At 39.9% G+C, this 16,480-nt stretch overlaps 1 protein-coding gene across 1 annotated transcript; it reads right to left on the minus strand.

Annotated features, from left to right (window-relative positions):
* Positions 1-960: 960 nt before the first annotated feature.
* On the minus strand, positions 961-7,103 carry sla1a (Src like adaptor 1a). The gene is made up of 8 exons (XM_086280980.1): positions 6,930-7,103; positions 6,433-6,529; positions 5,990-6,089; positions 5,700-5,786; positions 5,340-5,443; positions 4,652-4,783; positions 4,041-4,170; positions 961-2,540 (listed from the first exon to the last, which is right to left on the minus strand). The coding sequence occupies exons 2-8, from the start codon at positions 6,503-6,505 to the stop codon at positions 2,339-2,341; spliced, it is 828 nt and encodes a 275-aa protein (XP_086137106.1). The 5' UTR covers positions 6,506-6,529; positions 6,930-7,103; the 3' UTR covers positions 961-2,338.
* Positions 7,104-16,480: the final 9,377 nt, after the last annotated feature.

The raw sequence follows: 16,480 nt of genomic DNA on the forward strand, positions 1-16,480 counted from the left end.
GGCTCATAAATTTCACAAAAAAACAAATAAATACAATTTGGCAAGGTCGCCAAAGTTGTTCTGGAACGTAAAGCAATTTCCTGAACTATTCTTCTACAACATACATTCTCTGCAAATGCTCCAAGGCTCATTTCATTTTCTCTAAACCCTTTCCTCTTCATCAAAATCATTTCATCATTTTTTTTTAAATATTTCAGAATGTAAAAGAGGTCAAACAGTCCAGTATTTCATATATTTTTGTTATTTTCTGTATGCAAACACAGGCCAAACGCAGACCTGTGCTTTAACCTCTAGGACACTGTTCCTTTTTCAGCCATAATGCACTACACGTAGTTGAAAATTTCCCACACATCTGACTGATTCGACAGCTCTTCTGCTTGCTTCCTCGGACGCGTTCGTCATTCTTAGTTTCAGACTCGAAAACATCGGCAGTTTTGCTCGGGTTCATTGCAGATTTGCAGTAAGATATGATCTTATTAAAAAGAAGTTGTTCCATAAGACCTTGCAGAATAGCGGAAGTTGAGCAAATGTCAATAGGCCGACTGTGTGTTTGTGAAGAAATCAGAATTCAGAAGTTCTCAGAAATTTCCCATCATGCCGCCACATCAGATGAACAGTGGGTACAGTATTAAATCTGAGAGGGTGAATGAAAAACAGGATGCTTTGACTTTTGTTCTCATGGGCTCACATTTGCCTAAAGAAATCTCATGCTAAATAGGGGGAAGCCCAAATCCCTTTCTATTTGGTTAACAGCTCATTTTCTCAAAAGGGGCAGTCTTTTTTTTTTTTAATATCTTTTTTCTCTCCATTTTTCAGCACTGGTGCAGAAAGTGCAAAATATATGCATGAGTTGCAAATGGTGCACAGACAAGCATGATGATAAGAGATTGGTAATGAAACTAATTGATGACTATTCGCTAATTTGGTTCAGTGAACTGTTACGTTAACAGTAAACCTAACCTTGAATCACAATATGCTTTTTTGATGTTGTTGTTTTTGGGGTTTTTATACGCAGCAGTCGTCCTCGGGTTGAGTCCTGAGCTTCACACACCTTCACAGCTGGTGGGATATTTTTGTCTTACTTTTAGGTCATGTGCGTGTTTTTCTGCTTAAATTTAAACATGCAGTACACCGATGTTTACCAGAAATACTGTGACCTCTCTAATGGTTAGTATTGCAGTTGACTGGTCTTTATTCCCATGAAACATTAAATAAAACATAAGGCAAAAAAGCATCAGACTATTACCATAACAGCCATACCTGTAATTGATTGATACATGAAACATGATAACTGGTACATATTAATTATATACAGTATTCACACGATCCTGTTGCACTAGTAACACTAAAATATTGTTACCAAGCCCGGTAACGATATTTGTAACCTGAGTTGCTCAAGTTAGATAAATTATTACACAGGAACATACATTTCAGTGTTTAGGAAACATTAATAAACTAAAAGAAAATTACAAGAAGAAGAAAAAAAACTATTTTGTGAACAACCCACACAGCATATATTATTGATAAACCATTTGGAGCCTTATCGTGCTTCACAGAAGTGATTATTTTCCACCCTCTGGGGATATTTAAAGGGCCAGTTCACTCAAATTACTAAAGCGGATTATATTTTTTACAACCTCTGTCTATACACATGGTCTCACTCTCTTGATCGGTGGGTCACACCACAATGAAAGCCATTAATTAGAGGTTGGTTGTTGATAACTGCGACACTGGCTTGTGTAGTGAATCTCATAGTGAGAATTAATATTGAATGACAAATCGTAGGATGGCAACTATAAGAGGAAGCCACATTTCGCTCAATCCCCCCTATATTTGTGTGTGAATAAATCACTGGTTGAGACACACTCATTATATGATCTTCATCTTCAATGCATCAATTTAGCCCCCAAATTCAAATGATCTGAGTTTGCCTGTGTCTCAATATGACCATTTTACCATAGTAATAAAACTTAAAATAGTTTGAAAGCCACAAAAAGCCATATGCATATAATTAGAATCTATCCCACATCACTCATCACACCATAATGCCAAGCTTTGTTTTTCCGCCCTGCGTTCGGGTATTCACATCTAAATTGCACCGTCATCCAGTTCAACTACTTCACAAGTGTAATTGGTCATGCGATTTGCGTTATTGTTAAAAGTACTTCAAAGTGCTCAAAGTAGAAACAATGAAACGCCTCTAAATTTTTTGGGGTAATAGTTTCGGCTCAGTACTGTTCTCTGCTGGCTCTGAAGGAATCGTTAGTAGATTTCAGAGGAAGTTGTCTACTGGCCTCCACTTAAAAATAGTCCGGTCTTTTTAGCTTCACTGTTGCATCTAGAAGTCCTCGTCATAGTCAGTGTTCGGAAGGCCATTTTCAGGAAGCACATACAGCGATTTGCTTTTCTTCTTCCTGCTATCTGATTTCACCTGTGAAGGGTCTTGATCGCCAGCAAAGGACAGGTAGGCAGCGATGCTGTTCCTGACTCCATAGCTCACCATGTTTTCGTTGCAGGCGTCTGTGCTGACCAGCTGGTTCCTGTAAAGTGTAGAGATGAATACAATTAATCCCACCTTAGAATAAGGACAAACCTTCAGTAAAATGCTGGATTTGAGTGCAGTGGTCAGGTTCTTTGTTTTTTTTTACTCAGTTTCAGCATTTAATGTGTTTTCTAACCTGTAGCCTCATTCACACATTTTTTCTTCTTCACATACGTAAGCACTTTTAACCTAACATTTAAACAGGTGCATTAGGGACAATTCAAAGTTCAGTCTGTCGCCCAAAGAAATTTCAAAATGGAGCCAGAGGCTGAACCACTGACCTTCACATTTAACCGTTAACCAGGCTCCACCTCCACAGCTGCCTCAGATATTCATTGCTGCCTCTTGTTTAGTGTCATGATTCACCGATTTCTTTATAAAATATCTTTTGCATATTTAATAAAGATTAAAAAAAGGAAACTTATAACCGTCATACCATGGTTATTATAACTAAACTTAAAATGTAACTTAAAACTTAAATGGAAACTAAATATTAAAAAATAATAATTTCTGAAAACCAAAATTAAAGTGAAAAATAGACTTTTGAAAAAAAAAACATGAATGGAAGCAATTTTGTGATCTTAGAAAAATATGTAACATAAATTGAAAATAATGAGGAAATACTGTATCATGGGTTTTAGTATTTGTTCGTTTGGTAAAGATTTAATTACAGCTTGTCAGATGAGACACTGGTGGACATGTTGATTGTGGCTCCTGAGTGTCAGCTGTTTTTTTCCTGCTTTTCCTAAATCTTGCCTCTGACAAATGCCCTCCATACAATAATAAATAAAGAATAAACAGTGTAAACAGTTACGGTGAATTAACAGAAACAGAACATCCAGGGCAACAGTGCTTTGTTCTGTTACTCCACTGTGAGCTTTCTGTTGTTGAAGCTCAAATATATCCCCATGGTACTGTTGCACAAAGTTGGTTAGATGCTGGCTGTAGATTTTTTTTTTAACAGTGCTTAAATGTGTTTTTCATTAAAATGCATTAAAATTGTATCTCAAAGGCTTAACGTTAAGGCGGGACAAAGATGGCAATTTTGAATTTTATTCAGTTCAGTTCAGCTCAGTGTTAATTATATCGTGCCAAATCACCATAATAGTCACCTCAATGCACTTTGTACAGTAAGGTAAAAACCCTACAGTAATACAAGAGAACCTTATTAATCAGACCACCCTCTATGAGGCAACACTTGGCATCAGTGGGAAGGAAAACCTCCCTTTTAACAGGAAGACCGAAGAACCAGCTTCAGGGAGGGGCACACAACATGCACTGTCACACTAACATGCTTCTAACTTGATCTTCTGACAAAGGCCAGCTCCCAATGTTGCAGTTTTAAAATAAAGTGGACAGACTTTTCCCCCCAGTTCTTCCCTGCACATGCTCCTCCACTGGGCAGCTTTTGTGCAATTCTGGCTCACAAATATTCAAATAAACACACTTCATGGCTGTCGCCTTCATAGCAAAATATTTATTTGAATCTCATCTGTACCTGTCTACTTTGTTCCAGTCAAAGTTGCGTCGCATCACTACAGGTGGAGCTCCAAGACTTGCATCTGGCGGCTGAATCGTGCCAGACAGGCAGGGCGAGGTCAGCACACAGCATAACCCATCTGCAGAATCTGAAAATGCAACAATAGGGGAAGTAAAATACAGCCCCCAGGCAAGACGAGCAAAGAACAAACATAAAGTTGCAAAATTTGCATGAACCACTCAACACTTGACCGCTCTAGCAAACATACAAAGCAAACTTATATATGTGTCAAGAGTATTGCACTACTTCAGCAATTATCACAACCGCTTTTCCTCACTGTGTACACAACAGTGCTTATCAAACATGCAAGTTGTATCTCATTTCCCGTTGTGTTCCAAAAATATTCTTTCAGTGGAGGAAATATATATAGAGGCTGAAACACTGATAACAAATACTTCTATATTAAGAACATGAAACTGTATTTTTGTTCATCTAAGCGTGTGTGGTTTCTGAAGTTCGTTAGTACTTATATGTGTGTGTGTGTGCCCCTACACATGATGAGTTTGTTTACTGTCTCACATGTGAACTAAAGGTCTATGAGAAAGCAACATATTTACGTATCTACTCACCAGAATAATGATTGATCATATCTTCAAGGCATTGGAAAGTGAGACGTGGGGAGATGTAGTACCAGCTGTTGTCAAGTCTGAAGATACGATAGTGCTTTACACTCCTGTGCCTCACTGAGAGCGAATACAGACCTGAGGATGTGACACGCATCGCATGCTTTGAAGACAGGCTTTCAATAATGACATCAATCTTGAAACAAGACCATATGATTAATAACAATAACATCAATAACTACGGCTTTGAGACAAAGCAGAAGCAACGTGAAGTTCAGTCATGTGGTGTAGTTTCCATCTCCTGTCAAGTTTAGTCATTGGATTTATTTATTTATCACAGGTCAATGGGACTTTGGCCCAGTTAGAAGTCATTTCCCTTTTTACGTGTCTTTACAGATATAGTTTGACATTTTGGGAGATAGGCTGTTTGCTTTCCATTCAGCCTAAAGATGCAACCAGCAGGCATTTGGCTCAGCTTAGCTTAGCAGTCATTGGCCTGCTTTATCTAGACCTCAGTAGCAGCTTGCTGCTTCCTCCCCTTTCCAGCTACGGTTAACTGAGCGGTTAATGGTGTGACTATGCTGATGTCCTGTGTCGGTAGTTAAGTCTCAGAGGTAGTTCACGATTGCTTTTAACTTATTCACAGAAACCAAGAATTGGAATCAAATGAAAGTAGTCGTTTACTTGTTCTTACCTCTCTCCCTGGTGCTTTCTCGGACCAGAAAAGAACCCACTCTGTTCCCGGGTAGAAGAAGCAGTTCTTCCGCCTTCTGCCTCTCCACACCTTCAAACAGCCAGCTGATTGAACCAAAAGAAAAATAAAACCCAAATGAGTATTTAATTCCAGATTAAATACTAGTGGGGATAATAATATAAATCACCATATTTATTAAATCAGCACAAACGCAGCTGTAATATAGGGCGCATCACCAATATGTCATGCCCATTCTATTAAAACGACAGCTCGTAAAGCAGAAGGACCTATTTTTATCAAGTTCAAGCAAACCAACCAGACCAGTGGAACGGAAGATAGTGTCAGTGAGGTGTTACTTACCCATGGTACACTCGTGCTACATGGCTGCCGGGTATGTAGTTCTCCTTCCCCGTTTGGATAGAGCGCACTCTCCACCAATAAGCCTCCCTGACAACGACACAGAAGCAAAGAGGAATTAAAAACTGACCTTTTGCCGAGCCACTTCTCTAAATTACACATTTAGAACACTCCATTACAAACAAACCTTTCTTTTTGACTTTGGTTTCCTTTTGCTGCACATAATCTCCAAAACTTTTCTCTTTTCTTTTCTTTTCTTTTTTTCAATTAGAAAAGCAAGCACATGAACTTACTGCGCAACCACTTTGAGCTTTTCTCCCAGTCTGTAGATCGGCTCGCTGATTTCAGGAGCAGGATAGTCCTGGAGCACCACCACCACCTCGTCTTCTGTGCCTGCAAAAACAGTAATATTTGCAGCCTTTACTGGCAGCCAAATGTTGCCGTTGTGATTTAGAAATAACTAAAACTGTCCGAAATCAGTTTTTAAGACTAGATTTGTGATTTCTTATGTATGTGTACTCGTGATTTGTGTTTAATTGCCTAGGTTCAATTGCCACATCATCATAGGCATGCATAATGAAACATGGCGAAACAGTAAATTCTGGTATTCAAGATATCAGTGTCTCTTCGGTCAGGGATTATCACAGTGACTGTTGTTGCTGCCAAGAGTGCAGAAAGCTCCCAATCTGTAGTTTTTATCAGCCTGCGCTATTTATACACTAAAAGGACATCTTACCCTTCAGAGAGGTTTCAGGGTTTCCGGTGTTGACCTTGTTCTCAGCACTCACACCTCGCATCACATTCCCCATCCTCCAGATGGACTAGACTCCAGCCTGAAGTCAGGACAAAAAGAAAATAGACAGACAGGAATCACTAGTACACGTCTCTCTGCTCTTGATCTTGTAGTCTACATACTGACCATTGAGCTATATCTCAACTGACACATTTGTTGCAAAATGGGGAAGCTGAGGCTAGATGTTATCGAACCTATTTTTCCATTGCAGCACCGAGCTTTGTGCACTAACTAACAGACTGTGAATTTAGATATTGCCACATCATATACCTAAACTTCAAATGATCTTACATAACGCATATTATGATTAATCCATGAAAGCATTTCGACAGATCCTGCCTGTATTTATAAGTCACAGTATGTAGCAAGACAGCTGGCTAGTATGAAGAAGCAGCAGGTCCGCTTGAGCAGATGCAGCTCAGCAAAGTGTGAACACTTACTTGCAAAATTTGTGGCTCGTTGTTTCCGATGGCATCAAGGCCAGCGAGAGAGATGATGACCCAAACAGGGCATCGCGGCAGCAGCAGAATCTGGAACTAGAACGGCACCATCTTCACAAGAGTTTACAGGAATGATATGTCACCCACTGGGGTGACAGCTCTGCATCTGACTGCAAACTCACTTCCTGTAATGAAATGAGGAAGAGAGCAGGCAAGAGTGTTGTTGAGAAACACGGTGAAACATGCAAGAAGAGACTTCACAACAGCCTCGCTGTTAGGGAAACCAAAAGCGCCGCTGGGGTTTTTTGTTGTTGACATTTTAAATTTATAGGTGGGCTTTCTTTCATAATGTTTTGGTTTCACAAAGTCAGTGCTGATCGCCAATAGTGAGTGTGCTTTTCCCCCAAAATAACGATGACAGTAATAATCTGTTCAAATCATTCAAGCCCCATGGGGAAGTTTCAAACTTGGTTAGGTGAAACCAGTAGTATTCAAAATGCTAAAATCATATCAGTGTAGTTCTCTTCTTGAAAACCCCTCAAGGGAAGAATAAGAATACTTTGACAGAATCAGCAAAACTACCCTTATTGTTTGTAGACTGTGGGAATTAAGTATCCAGAGAGAAACATCTGACTGTTAGGCAACACTGCTTTTACAACAACTGTCCGTATTTTCAAATCATATACAAAGTTTATAATAGCCTATAGCTTATATTCCATGTTACATGAAAAAAATATATATAAAAAAATACACACAAGCTTCTCTGGCAGTCATGCAACACTTGTGACATCACAAGTGTTTTTCTTGCAGTCTCGAGGTGTTTGTCTCAGGCAGGAACTCATATTACCCTGCATGTTGAAAAGCGGCACTGAAGATGTGTTACAATGGTACCAAACATCCCAATGTGACAAACTGGGAACGTGAGGCTGCGGTAATGTATCCTTTTATTTCTGATCCCACAAATGGAACATGTGGGGTACCACAAAAATGCCAAAAAGTGCTTGGCAGGCCCCCGGCACTGGCAGAGCCCAGTATGTGTCTCCTATGTGCCTTAATTCAACCAACTAACTCTGGACAGCTATTTATAATCTCAGCTAATGTTTAAAAATGTAGTACAAAATATGGTTATGTAACTGTATTTTTCATATTAAAACCTGGATTATTCTTCTTCAAAACTACGCTTTAGTGAAATCTTTAAAAGACTGAGTTAGTCCTTCCTTTTGGTTTTTGGTGGAAAGGGGGATAAGGTTAGCTCTGAGTGATAAAATTCCTAAGAGGAAGTACACAGAGTCATGCATCACATCATGTACCAACTGAACTGCGACTAAACCATGCTTTACGCAGTTCTGTTCTGCGTAGCAGCAGATACTGTGGCTTGGTGGCTACCGTGAGACTCCAGGACTCTAACAGCTGTGGTTGCCAGGAAGGAAGTCTCCACCAGCTTAGAATGAAAATAAATACCAGGTAGTTTGTGTGCTGACCAAATTTACTTTTATCTTTAGAATTTTTAGCACTTCTATGTAGTTTTTTTTTTTTTTTTAGCTTTCACAGGACAGTTATCTGTTATGCCATCTCTGTCCTATTCAGGCATTAACAGTCATATGTGGATGACTAAATAGAGAAGAAGGTTTAGCAGTGTGACATGCATCACATTTCACACTAAGCTAACTATAGCTGTACTATTAGAGTGTTACCCGCTATAAACGTGGCAGGGCGTAAAGTAGTGTAAAGAAATGTTGAAAAAGTTGGAAAAGTGATACCAATATAAAATGTTAGTTTAAAAAACAATTTGTATGAATGAAGCTGAAAAAGATGTAAGTAGTAAAAGATGTAAGTAGTATTAGAGCACACAAAGGTAATCGATAATTCTGTAAAGCCTGGAACATTTTTCTTTTTTCTTTCATTACACAGACTTTCTACTTCTTCAGGTCCTGGTTGCTGTCTCTTGCAGTGCCAGGGCGATGTGTGTTTTTGAGTGAATCATACTTTCATCAGACATTACACACGTGAACTAGCGGGGCTGTCCACATTAGCCTCACTTCAATGAGCCTCTTTGTTACTTAAAGATCAGATATTTATTTCCCCTCTTCTTTAAGGCAATTCATTCTCCATCACATGTCTTCCTTTTGAGATCTTTCTAGACTAAGTATTTGTTTACTTGGTCATTTAGACTAACAACAGTGTGTGGGCTAGTGCAGTTATTTAAAAACATAGGAAATGAAATTATAAGTGGGCATTACACCACCAAACGCTGTTATTGTTTCCATTACTTGTAAAACAATGACTTGAAACCCAGTCCTGTTTTTACTGAGATCTGCGTTCTATGATCTCTTATACATTGTTCTTTATTATTTATCCATACATCCAACCATTTATCTTCTCCTGCTTACCCAGTTACCAGTGGAGGAAATATACATAGATGGTGAAACACTTCATATGTATTGCAGGTGCTGCAGTTTAAGCAGAGAAGTCCAGGTTTTCCCCTCCATGGCGACTTCTTCCATCCCACTCAGGAGCACATAAAGGTCAGTTAAAATTCCAAGACAACTGCCTTGGTTCAGTTGGCTCGGGAAAATATTTCCTTTATTATACATTTCTTAAATAAAAAGACCTATTTCAAGATGTTGTCTGTGAAGTCATAAATATATCCTGTAGATCATTCATCGGATAATCCATTGTTTTACATTTATGTCTGTGAAGGTTCTCAGTCATCCAGGTCATTGTAGCCTAGAACTGAAGAAGCTTCTCGGATGAGAGGTGAAATGTCTTAAAGCAACTTAAAGAAGTCCAGACGTTTTACATTTATCTGATTCAGCGTCATGGTGGAGGGGGATGGAGCCTATCCCAGCTGTCAAGGGGCAAGAAGCAGGGTACATCCAGGACAGGTCACTGGTCTGATAGCACTCACACTTAGTGTCAGTTTAAAATCACTAATTAGTCTAAACCCACTAACTGCATGACTTTAGGAGGAACCCAGAGAACCCACACAGACACAAGGAGAACATATAAACTTCACACAGAAAGACCCTGGCCAGATGTTGGAGTCGAACCCTCCCCTCACCCGCCTGCTGTGAGGAAATAGTACTAACTACTGTGCAACCATTCTACACAGCTGTAAAGGCATATTTGCTAAAATATGCATATCAGCCCATCAGTACCCTTAGATCTGGGTCGTATAAAAAAACATGTCTTTATTCAAAAGCTGCATACAGCTGCTGTATGTAGAGGTGTCACACTGGCTGTGTTATTATCTTTTGCTGCCAGTCAGTTTCCCATCTTTGATAAAAGTAAAATAGTTTTCAAGTGATTGATGCACCAGTGCTGGTGTATAACGCGTGTTGGGGAAGTTGTGAGGTTTCGCTTTGAAGATGGTCGATGATTTGTAAGCACTGTTTTTATGGGGGTTTGGGGAAGAGAGTAACACCGTTTTTGTTTTTTTTTACTCCGACTCTCATAAAGACAAAAGCTGTCTGTCTGTGGCTGACGCTGGCCTCTGCTGCCAGAGGCTACTGTGCTGCAGTCTGGATGTGTTTGAACATTTCAAGGAGAATTGACCGCCACGCCCTCTTTCTAAAATTACTAAATTACTAGCTGTGAGGAATTCCCATCATATTTTTTTTCCTCTAAATCAAGACACACTCGGATGCCTTGAACCTCTTAAAGCAAGATGTGAGCGCTGCTGTAATGAATCGCTCCACAGTTCCTCTTTTTCCTAAAAAACAATACACATTCCTCTTGTTTGGACACCGAGACTTGGTGTTTATGTGGTCGCTGTGCTCTCCCACAGTAATAAGCAGTATCTAAATACAGAAGCAAAACTGACCCCACTGGACTCTAAACCACAGAACTGACAGGAACGGGCGTGAACTGCTTACATTTGCTTCTGAATATATCTGAACATTTTTAATGTTTTTTGAGAACAGTTTTTATCCACAGGCTTTATATGTTTGTAGCACTTTTACGTTTTAAAAAACAAAATCCAAATTATGCGTGCAAAAAAAGCTAAAATCCTTCAGCAGTTAACCTGTTATTATTAATATAATGTAGTCACTGTATGTGGGTCATTCAGGCATCTGGAGCATCTTATCCACTAAACCGTCTGTGGGAGTAATCGTCCCTCCCTGCTTCTCCCATCTATTAATGCATTCCTCTGAACTTCCAATGATATTCCTTTGAATTTTGGCAGCAGTGTTATTTCTATTTGCTAATTTAACAAATCAAAATAATCATATTGACCAAGAGTTTTCCCCAAAGTCTGTTTCAGCAGACCCGTTTTGGGGATTTTAATGGCAACATAATTGGACAAAATTGCATGCAGAAATGTGTTTTTGCAAACCACTGTATCATTATCATGGACTTTGTGACGAAAGAGGGCACAGAACTGAAAAGTCGCCCACTGTATAATCTCTCCTGGCTGCCAGTGAAGCAGAAACAGACTTCCACAGAGAATTAACAACAACAACGTCTTAGACATGAATGCCTCGCCGGTCCTTAAACATTAAGTCCAGTCAGCTACAATAAATGAAGCCTGACATGACGCCATAGGAAAGTATTACTCATGACAATTACATCACTAACATTACTATGAACTGTGACCACTATAAAGACAAAACACTACTGGGAAATGTGGATGGCATTGTGTTAAGCAGAACTGTGGCTACCTTTTTACCTTTTGTCAAAATAACTGTATTATCTGAACTCAAATACTAAAACCAGTTTTACTGCAGGGTCAGCAAAGGCAGTTTTATTGGGGTTGGTTTCACATGCCTGTGTATGCGCACTATGTCTGTCTGTACAATGTATGCATGTGCATGCAAACTTGCTTGCCATCCAGTTTCCATGTCAGCACTGCCTATATCTAGTGATAAAAGCATGCAGCTTGTGATGGCGTGTGATAGCTCAGCTGATATCCTGTTTAATTTTACATTATCAGCAAGTGTTTGTTGATTTGTGAAACTGCATTTTCACTTATTTCTTATAGGGTGCCAGTTACAATTTTCCTTTCTTTTTGTTATATGTGCCGTATATATACAGTAAATACTTTGTGCATAGTTAAATGTTTATATAGTAAATGTGGTCAAAGTGTCAAATAATGAAGCCAGTGTATTTAAAATCATCCAAAAGCTTCTAGTTCAGATCCAAAGGTTCAGCTTTCATCATTTGACTTATATTGATATCTAGGAAATAGCCAGAAAACACAGCTGCTGCTGTAAATGTCATGAAAAACATTAAACCTATAAATTGAATACGTAATTTGTAAGTATTCTATTAGTTTTTTGTACCTAGGTCTAAATACATGATGACACATATCACAGATCGTAACTCCAGGCTGCTTCTTATGAAAATCTCGTCTCATTCTTTGTTACCTGAATATTTCATTCAGGTTATTTTCTTGAAGTTTCACAACAATTTTACAGGCTGAGTGAAACACGCTTCTGTTAACACTCACAAGCTACCAGGTTACCTGCTTGTTAATATCTCATGAGCCAATCACTTGGCAGCACCTGGGTACATTTATGCACCCAGAGTCAGTCAAGGTGACCTGCTGAAGTTCAAACCTAGCTTTAGAATGGGAAAGAATGAATTTAAATGTGGCGTGTTTGTTGGTGTCAGACAGGCTCGTCTGAGTATTTCAGAAACTGATGATCTGCTGGGATTTTCCAACACAATTTTTCCTCAGAATTTTCTGAAAAAGAGAAAATACCCAGTGAGCAGCAGTTCTCTGGAAGAACATTTCTTGTTGATGCCAGAGGTCAGAGGAGACTGTTTCCAACTGAAAGAAAGGCAACAGTAACTTAAATAACCAGTCATTATGAGAAAGGTAAACAGGGCTGAAACAGAAGACCATCTCTGAAGGCACAGCATGTCGACCCTTGAAGCAGATGGGTCACAGCGGTAGAAGACCACACCAGGTGCCACTCCTCCCAGTGAAGAACAGCAAACTGAGGCTATAAGTTGCTTGTCTGAGGAGTCTTAACTCCTGCAATAATGTTTAGGTGGCAGGGTCATAGTTTGACATATACAACATGAAAGCATGGATCCATTCTGTCTAGTGTCATCATCAGGCTGCTGTTTGTGGTATAATTATGTAGAGGATGTTTTTCTTGGCACACTTTCAGTCACTTGGAACCAACTGAGCATCTTTTAAACACCATGGCCTACCTGTGCATTTTTGCTGACCGTGGTGGCTGCTTCCAATATAGCAGTGAGCACGAAGCTACTTAAATACCCTCCACAGTCACGAAATCTAAATCCAACAGAGCACCTTTGGACTGGTGGAACAGGAGGTGGAACTGGATGTGCAGCCAAAACATTTGCAGGACCTTTGTGATGATATCAAGTAAATATGGACCAACATCTCTGAGGTAAGTTTCCAGCAGCTTTTTGAATCTGTGCCATAAAGAATTAATACAGTTCTGAGGGCAAAACGTGGTCCAACTCAGCACTAGGAAAGTGTCGGTAATAAAGTGTCTGGTGAGTTTCTGTCTGAGTATAACAAGTAAAGTGATCAGCATAAAATCTCTTCAAGACAGTAAGGGTATCCAAGGTTTTCCAGGACAGATGTGACATTGTGCAAGCAAGTATGAGGTGCGGTCTTGCTGTAATCGTGCCATTAAATTAACAGTTCCACCTGCACTCTAATCCCTAAAGCTGTGCTCTGCAAATAGTAAAAGTGTTCCATCATTTAAGCTCTTTAAGCTCTGTAACCAGTGCTTCCATTAGGGTCACCTGTGTATTTTTATGTCAGCCACACCCTCCAGTTTCATGTGCACACTCACACATGCACACAGTGAGGATAATGCCAGTCTTCACGTGCAGGGTTGGGTAACTATTGGTTACTTTGCCAGCCAGCCCTGTCAAGCCCATAATGAGAGTCTGCATCAGTGGACTCACTCACTCCCTTCAGCAACGCAGATGGGAGTTTACAGTTTATCGCTGCATCATCATCTGTTACCCACTTATTACAGGGCTGTGGGCTGTTTTCGTGCCGCATGTCTTCGCTGTGCACCTGCAAAAGTATGTCCACCCACTGAAGGCACACTGCTGTTTCCAAGACATCTAAATCCCTAAAAGCCCCAGAGCCAGATCTGATGTGCAGCATGTGTTTAGTAACTTGAAACATATACTGAGTGATGTACAAATGTGTGGAATGTAATAATTGAGCAGATTTTGTCATCTAAGCGCTGTGATCTTTGCTATCTTGGTAGAAGGGTATATTTTTCGAGAGTGATGTTTGTAAAGACAAATAATAACATATTTTAAGTTCAGTGAAATCACTGGTGGAAAGTGATCTTACTAGTTCAAGTAAAGAGAAGGAATATGAATGAACACAAACAACACTGAGTCTTTTGGGGTTATGTTGAGTAGCAAATAAGTAGCTGATGATTGTACTTTTGAAGGAAAAGTTAAGCCAAGTGAGAGTTACATAATACAGGAAGCCCTCAAAATGTTTTTTCCACTGGCTGCTTTACAGATCATTGAGGACCTGCTGGTACTCCAGGCTGATTATTGGCTTTATTACTTTTCTGAGAAACAGTCCTCAGTGGAGCAGTGAAAATTTACTACCAACAGTTCTTTAATTTACACTCTACTTACTGTGCAGCCATGACTGTTAAAGCTTATCAGCCTATTAGAATATAGACCACATATGAACGCACAACACTGGTGTGCTTGATGTTAGACAGACTGTGATGCTTGGCACAAAGCAGACTAATATATGCATGAAATAAAAGGCTTTGTAACACTCAAGCCTTTGTAGACATAACCTAACAGTCTGCATTCTTTAAAGTGAATCTATACAACTCTGGACAAAACATAATCCTATCTTAGAAATAAAAGGACACACATGTTTTCAGAAGGCTATATCCGTATTTCATATTGGTATGTTCAGTAGTTTGACGTTGCTAATATTAGATACCGAGAAATCGAGAAAATTGCTATGCTGACATTACTGAATTAGTTCTGCTTTTTAGAGTTTCTAACAGTATCCTGTTATTGCCACATGCTGATTAGCTAATTGTGAACAGTTAAAAAGTTGCCTTTGAGCCCAATATAAAAGACAATTAGATGCCATCTGAATATGAAGCCGCGACTGACCAACGCACACTTGCATTATTTAATCAGAGCACAGGGTTGTATTGTATCTGTTATAATTATGTTCCTCAAGTTTTTTATTCAGCCTCCAAAATGAGGTATCTTTAGAGTTAGGTTTTGCAACATTAAACAGATGAGAAAGATGGCCGTGGTATTTTCAGTAATAAACAAAAACACTTGAGATGGTAAATGGCCTGCATTTGTATAGCGCTTTTCTAGTCCATAGGACCCCAAAGCGCTTCACACTACATTCAGTCATCCACCCACTGGCGATAGCAAGCTACATTGTAGCCACAGCTGCCCTGGGGCGCACTGACAGAGGCGAGGCTGCCGGACAAAGGCGCCACCGGGCCCTCTGACCACCACCAGTAGGCAAACACGGGGTTAGTATCTTGCCCAAGGATATTTGGCATGCAGCCAGGATGCAGCCTGGGATCGAACCACCGACCTTCTGATTAGTGGCTGACCTGCTCTGCCACCTGAGCTACAGCCACCTTCGGAGGTACTTCGGAGAGGGTCTGCCCTCAGGTCACAACTGTATGCAGACATTGTGTGCAGCTATTAACCGCTGTGCAGGAACATATTACATGGCTCTGTGTTGACACTCCTGAAGAGACGTCCACTTTTTGTTGTTTTCCACCCTGTGTGTAATTGGACCTCATTCCTTCCCATTACCAGCTTTACAGACCAGAATAGGGTAGAGGAAAAAATAGACTGGTGCTGTGTAATGCTCTGTCTTAAAAGGATCCAAAAAAAGAATCGCTGTTGTACCATCGCGGCTTTAACTGGTCCCTGCAGGTTTTCGGTTGTGACTGCAGACAGATGTTGAAAGCGTGGTTTGAGTTGTGGTGGGTTTTCTGGGGATGTGCTCAGCTTTAAATCGTGTTTACGACTTCGCTTTGCTTTTGAGAAAATCCATTCACCTCACGACGGTTCCAAGATTCCTCTAACCTTTTGAATTTCTCTGAGCCCTTGCAATGAGGTTTTGCAGGTTTTAAACCCTTTCAAATGTTAGACCCAGTGCATGGTGTCATTTCAACAGTAACACAATGCATTTCCATTTTAAGCCATTCATTATTCAGAAACCATTAGTTTGATAGGGTCAGAGTGAGTGGTAAATAGCCAAATAAATGTGAATTACTGAATCCACAGCATTTTATAGCCCATTTGGTGTTAGCTGAACTCTGTGTGCGCGCGCGTGTGTGTACACACATAGGAGGTATCAATAGATCGACATCTGGTGAAAAATCTAAGCAAAGGCCTGATCTCTATAACCAGCACAGAAAAAATGAGGTCTTCAAAATCACATATCCCGAGGCCAGCCAGCCCTTTTGAGATAAGGGATCAGTCAGGATTAACACTCCAAGACAAAGCATTCCAAGGGCGGGCTTGGCCCATACGTTAAGAAATGCCAAGACTTCAACAAAATGTTCATTTACGACCAAGGCATATCCCAA

Source organism: Aulonocara sp. 'chitande type north' Nkhata Bay, linkage group LG22 (assembly GCF_057382095.1).
Source record: "Aulonocara sp. 'chitande type north' Nkhata Bay isolate Kocher_YH1m ecotype deep benthic linkage group LG22, A_spYH_male_GT1.1, whole genome shotgun sequence".
In the NCBI taxonomy this organism is placed as follows: domain Eukaryota; kingdom Metazoa; phylum Chordata; class Actinopteri; order Cichliformes; family Cichlidae; genus Aulonocara; species Aulonocara sp. 'chitande type north' Nkhata Bay.

Bases quoted from the DNA above. Each gene is read 5' to 3' on its own strand.
- sla1a (XM_086280980.1), bottom strand. From the start codon at position 6,505: ATGGGGAATGTGATGCGAGGTGTGAGTGCTGAGAACAAGGTCAACACC. The intron at 6,090-6,432 runs GTAAGATGTCCT...CTGTTTTTGCAG, and splicing joins CCCTGAAACCTCTCTGAAGG to GCACAGAAGACGAGGTGGTG. The intron at 4,171-4,651 runs GTGAGTAGATAC...TTGCATTTTCAG, and splicing joins TATGATCAATCATTATTCTG to ATTCTGCAGATGGGTTATGC.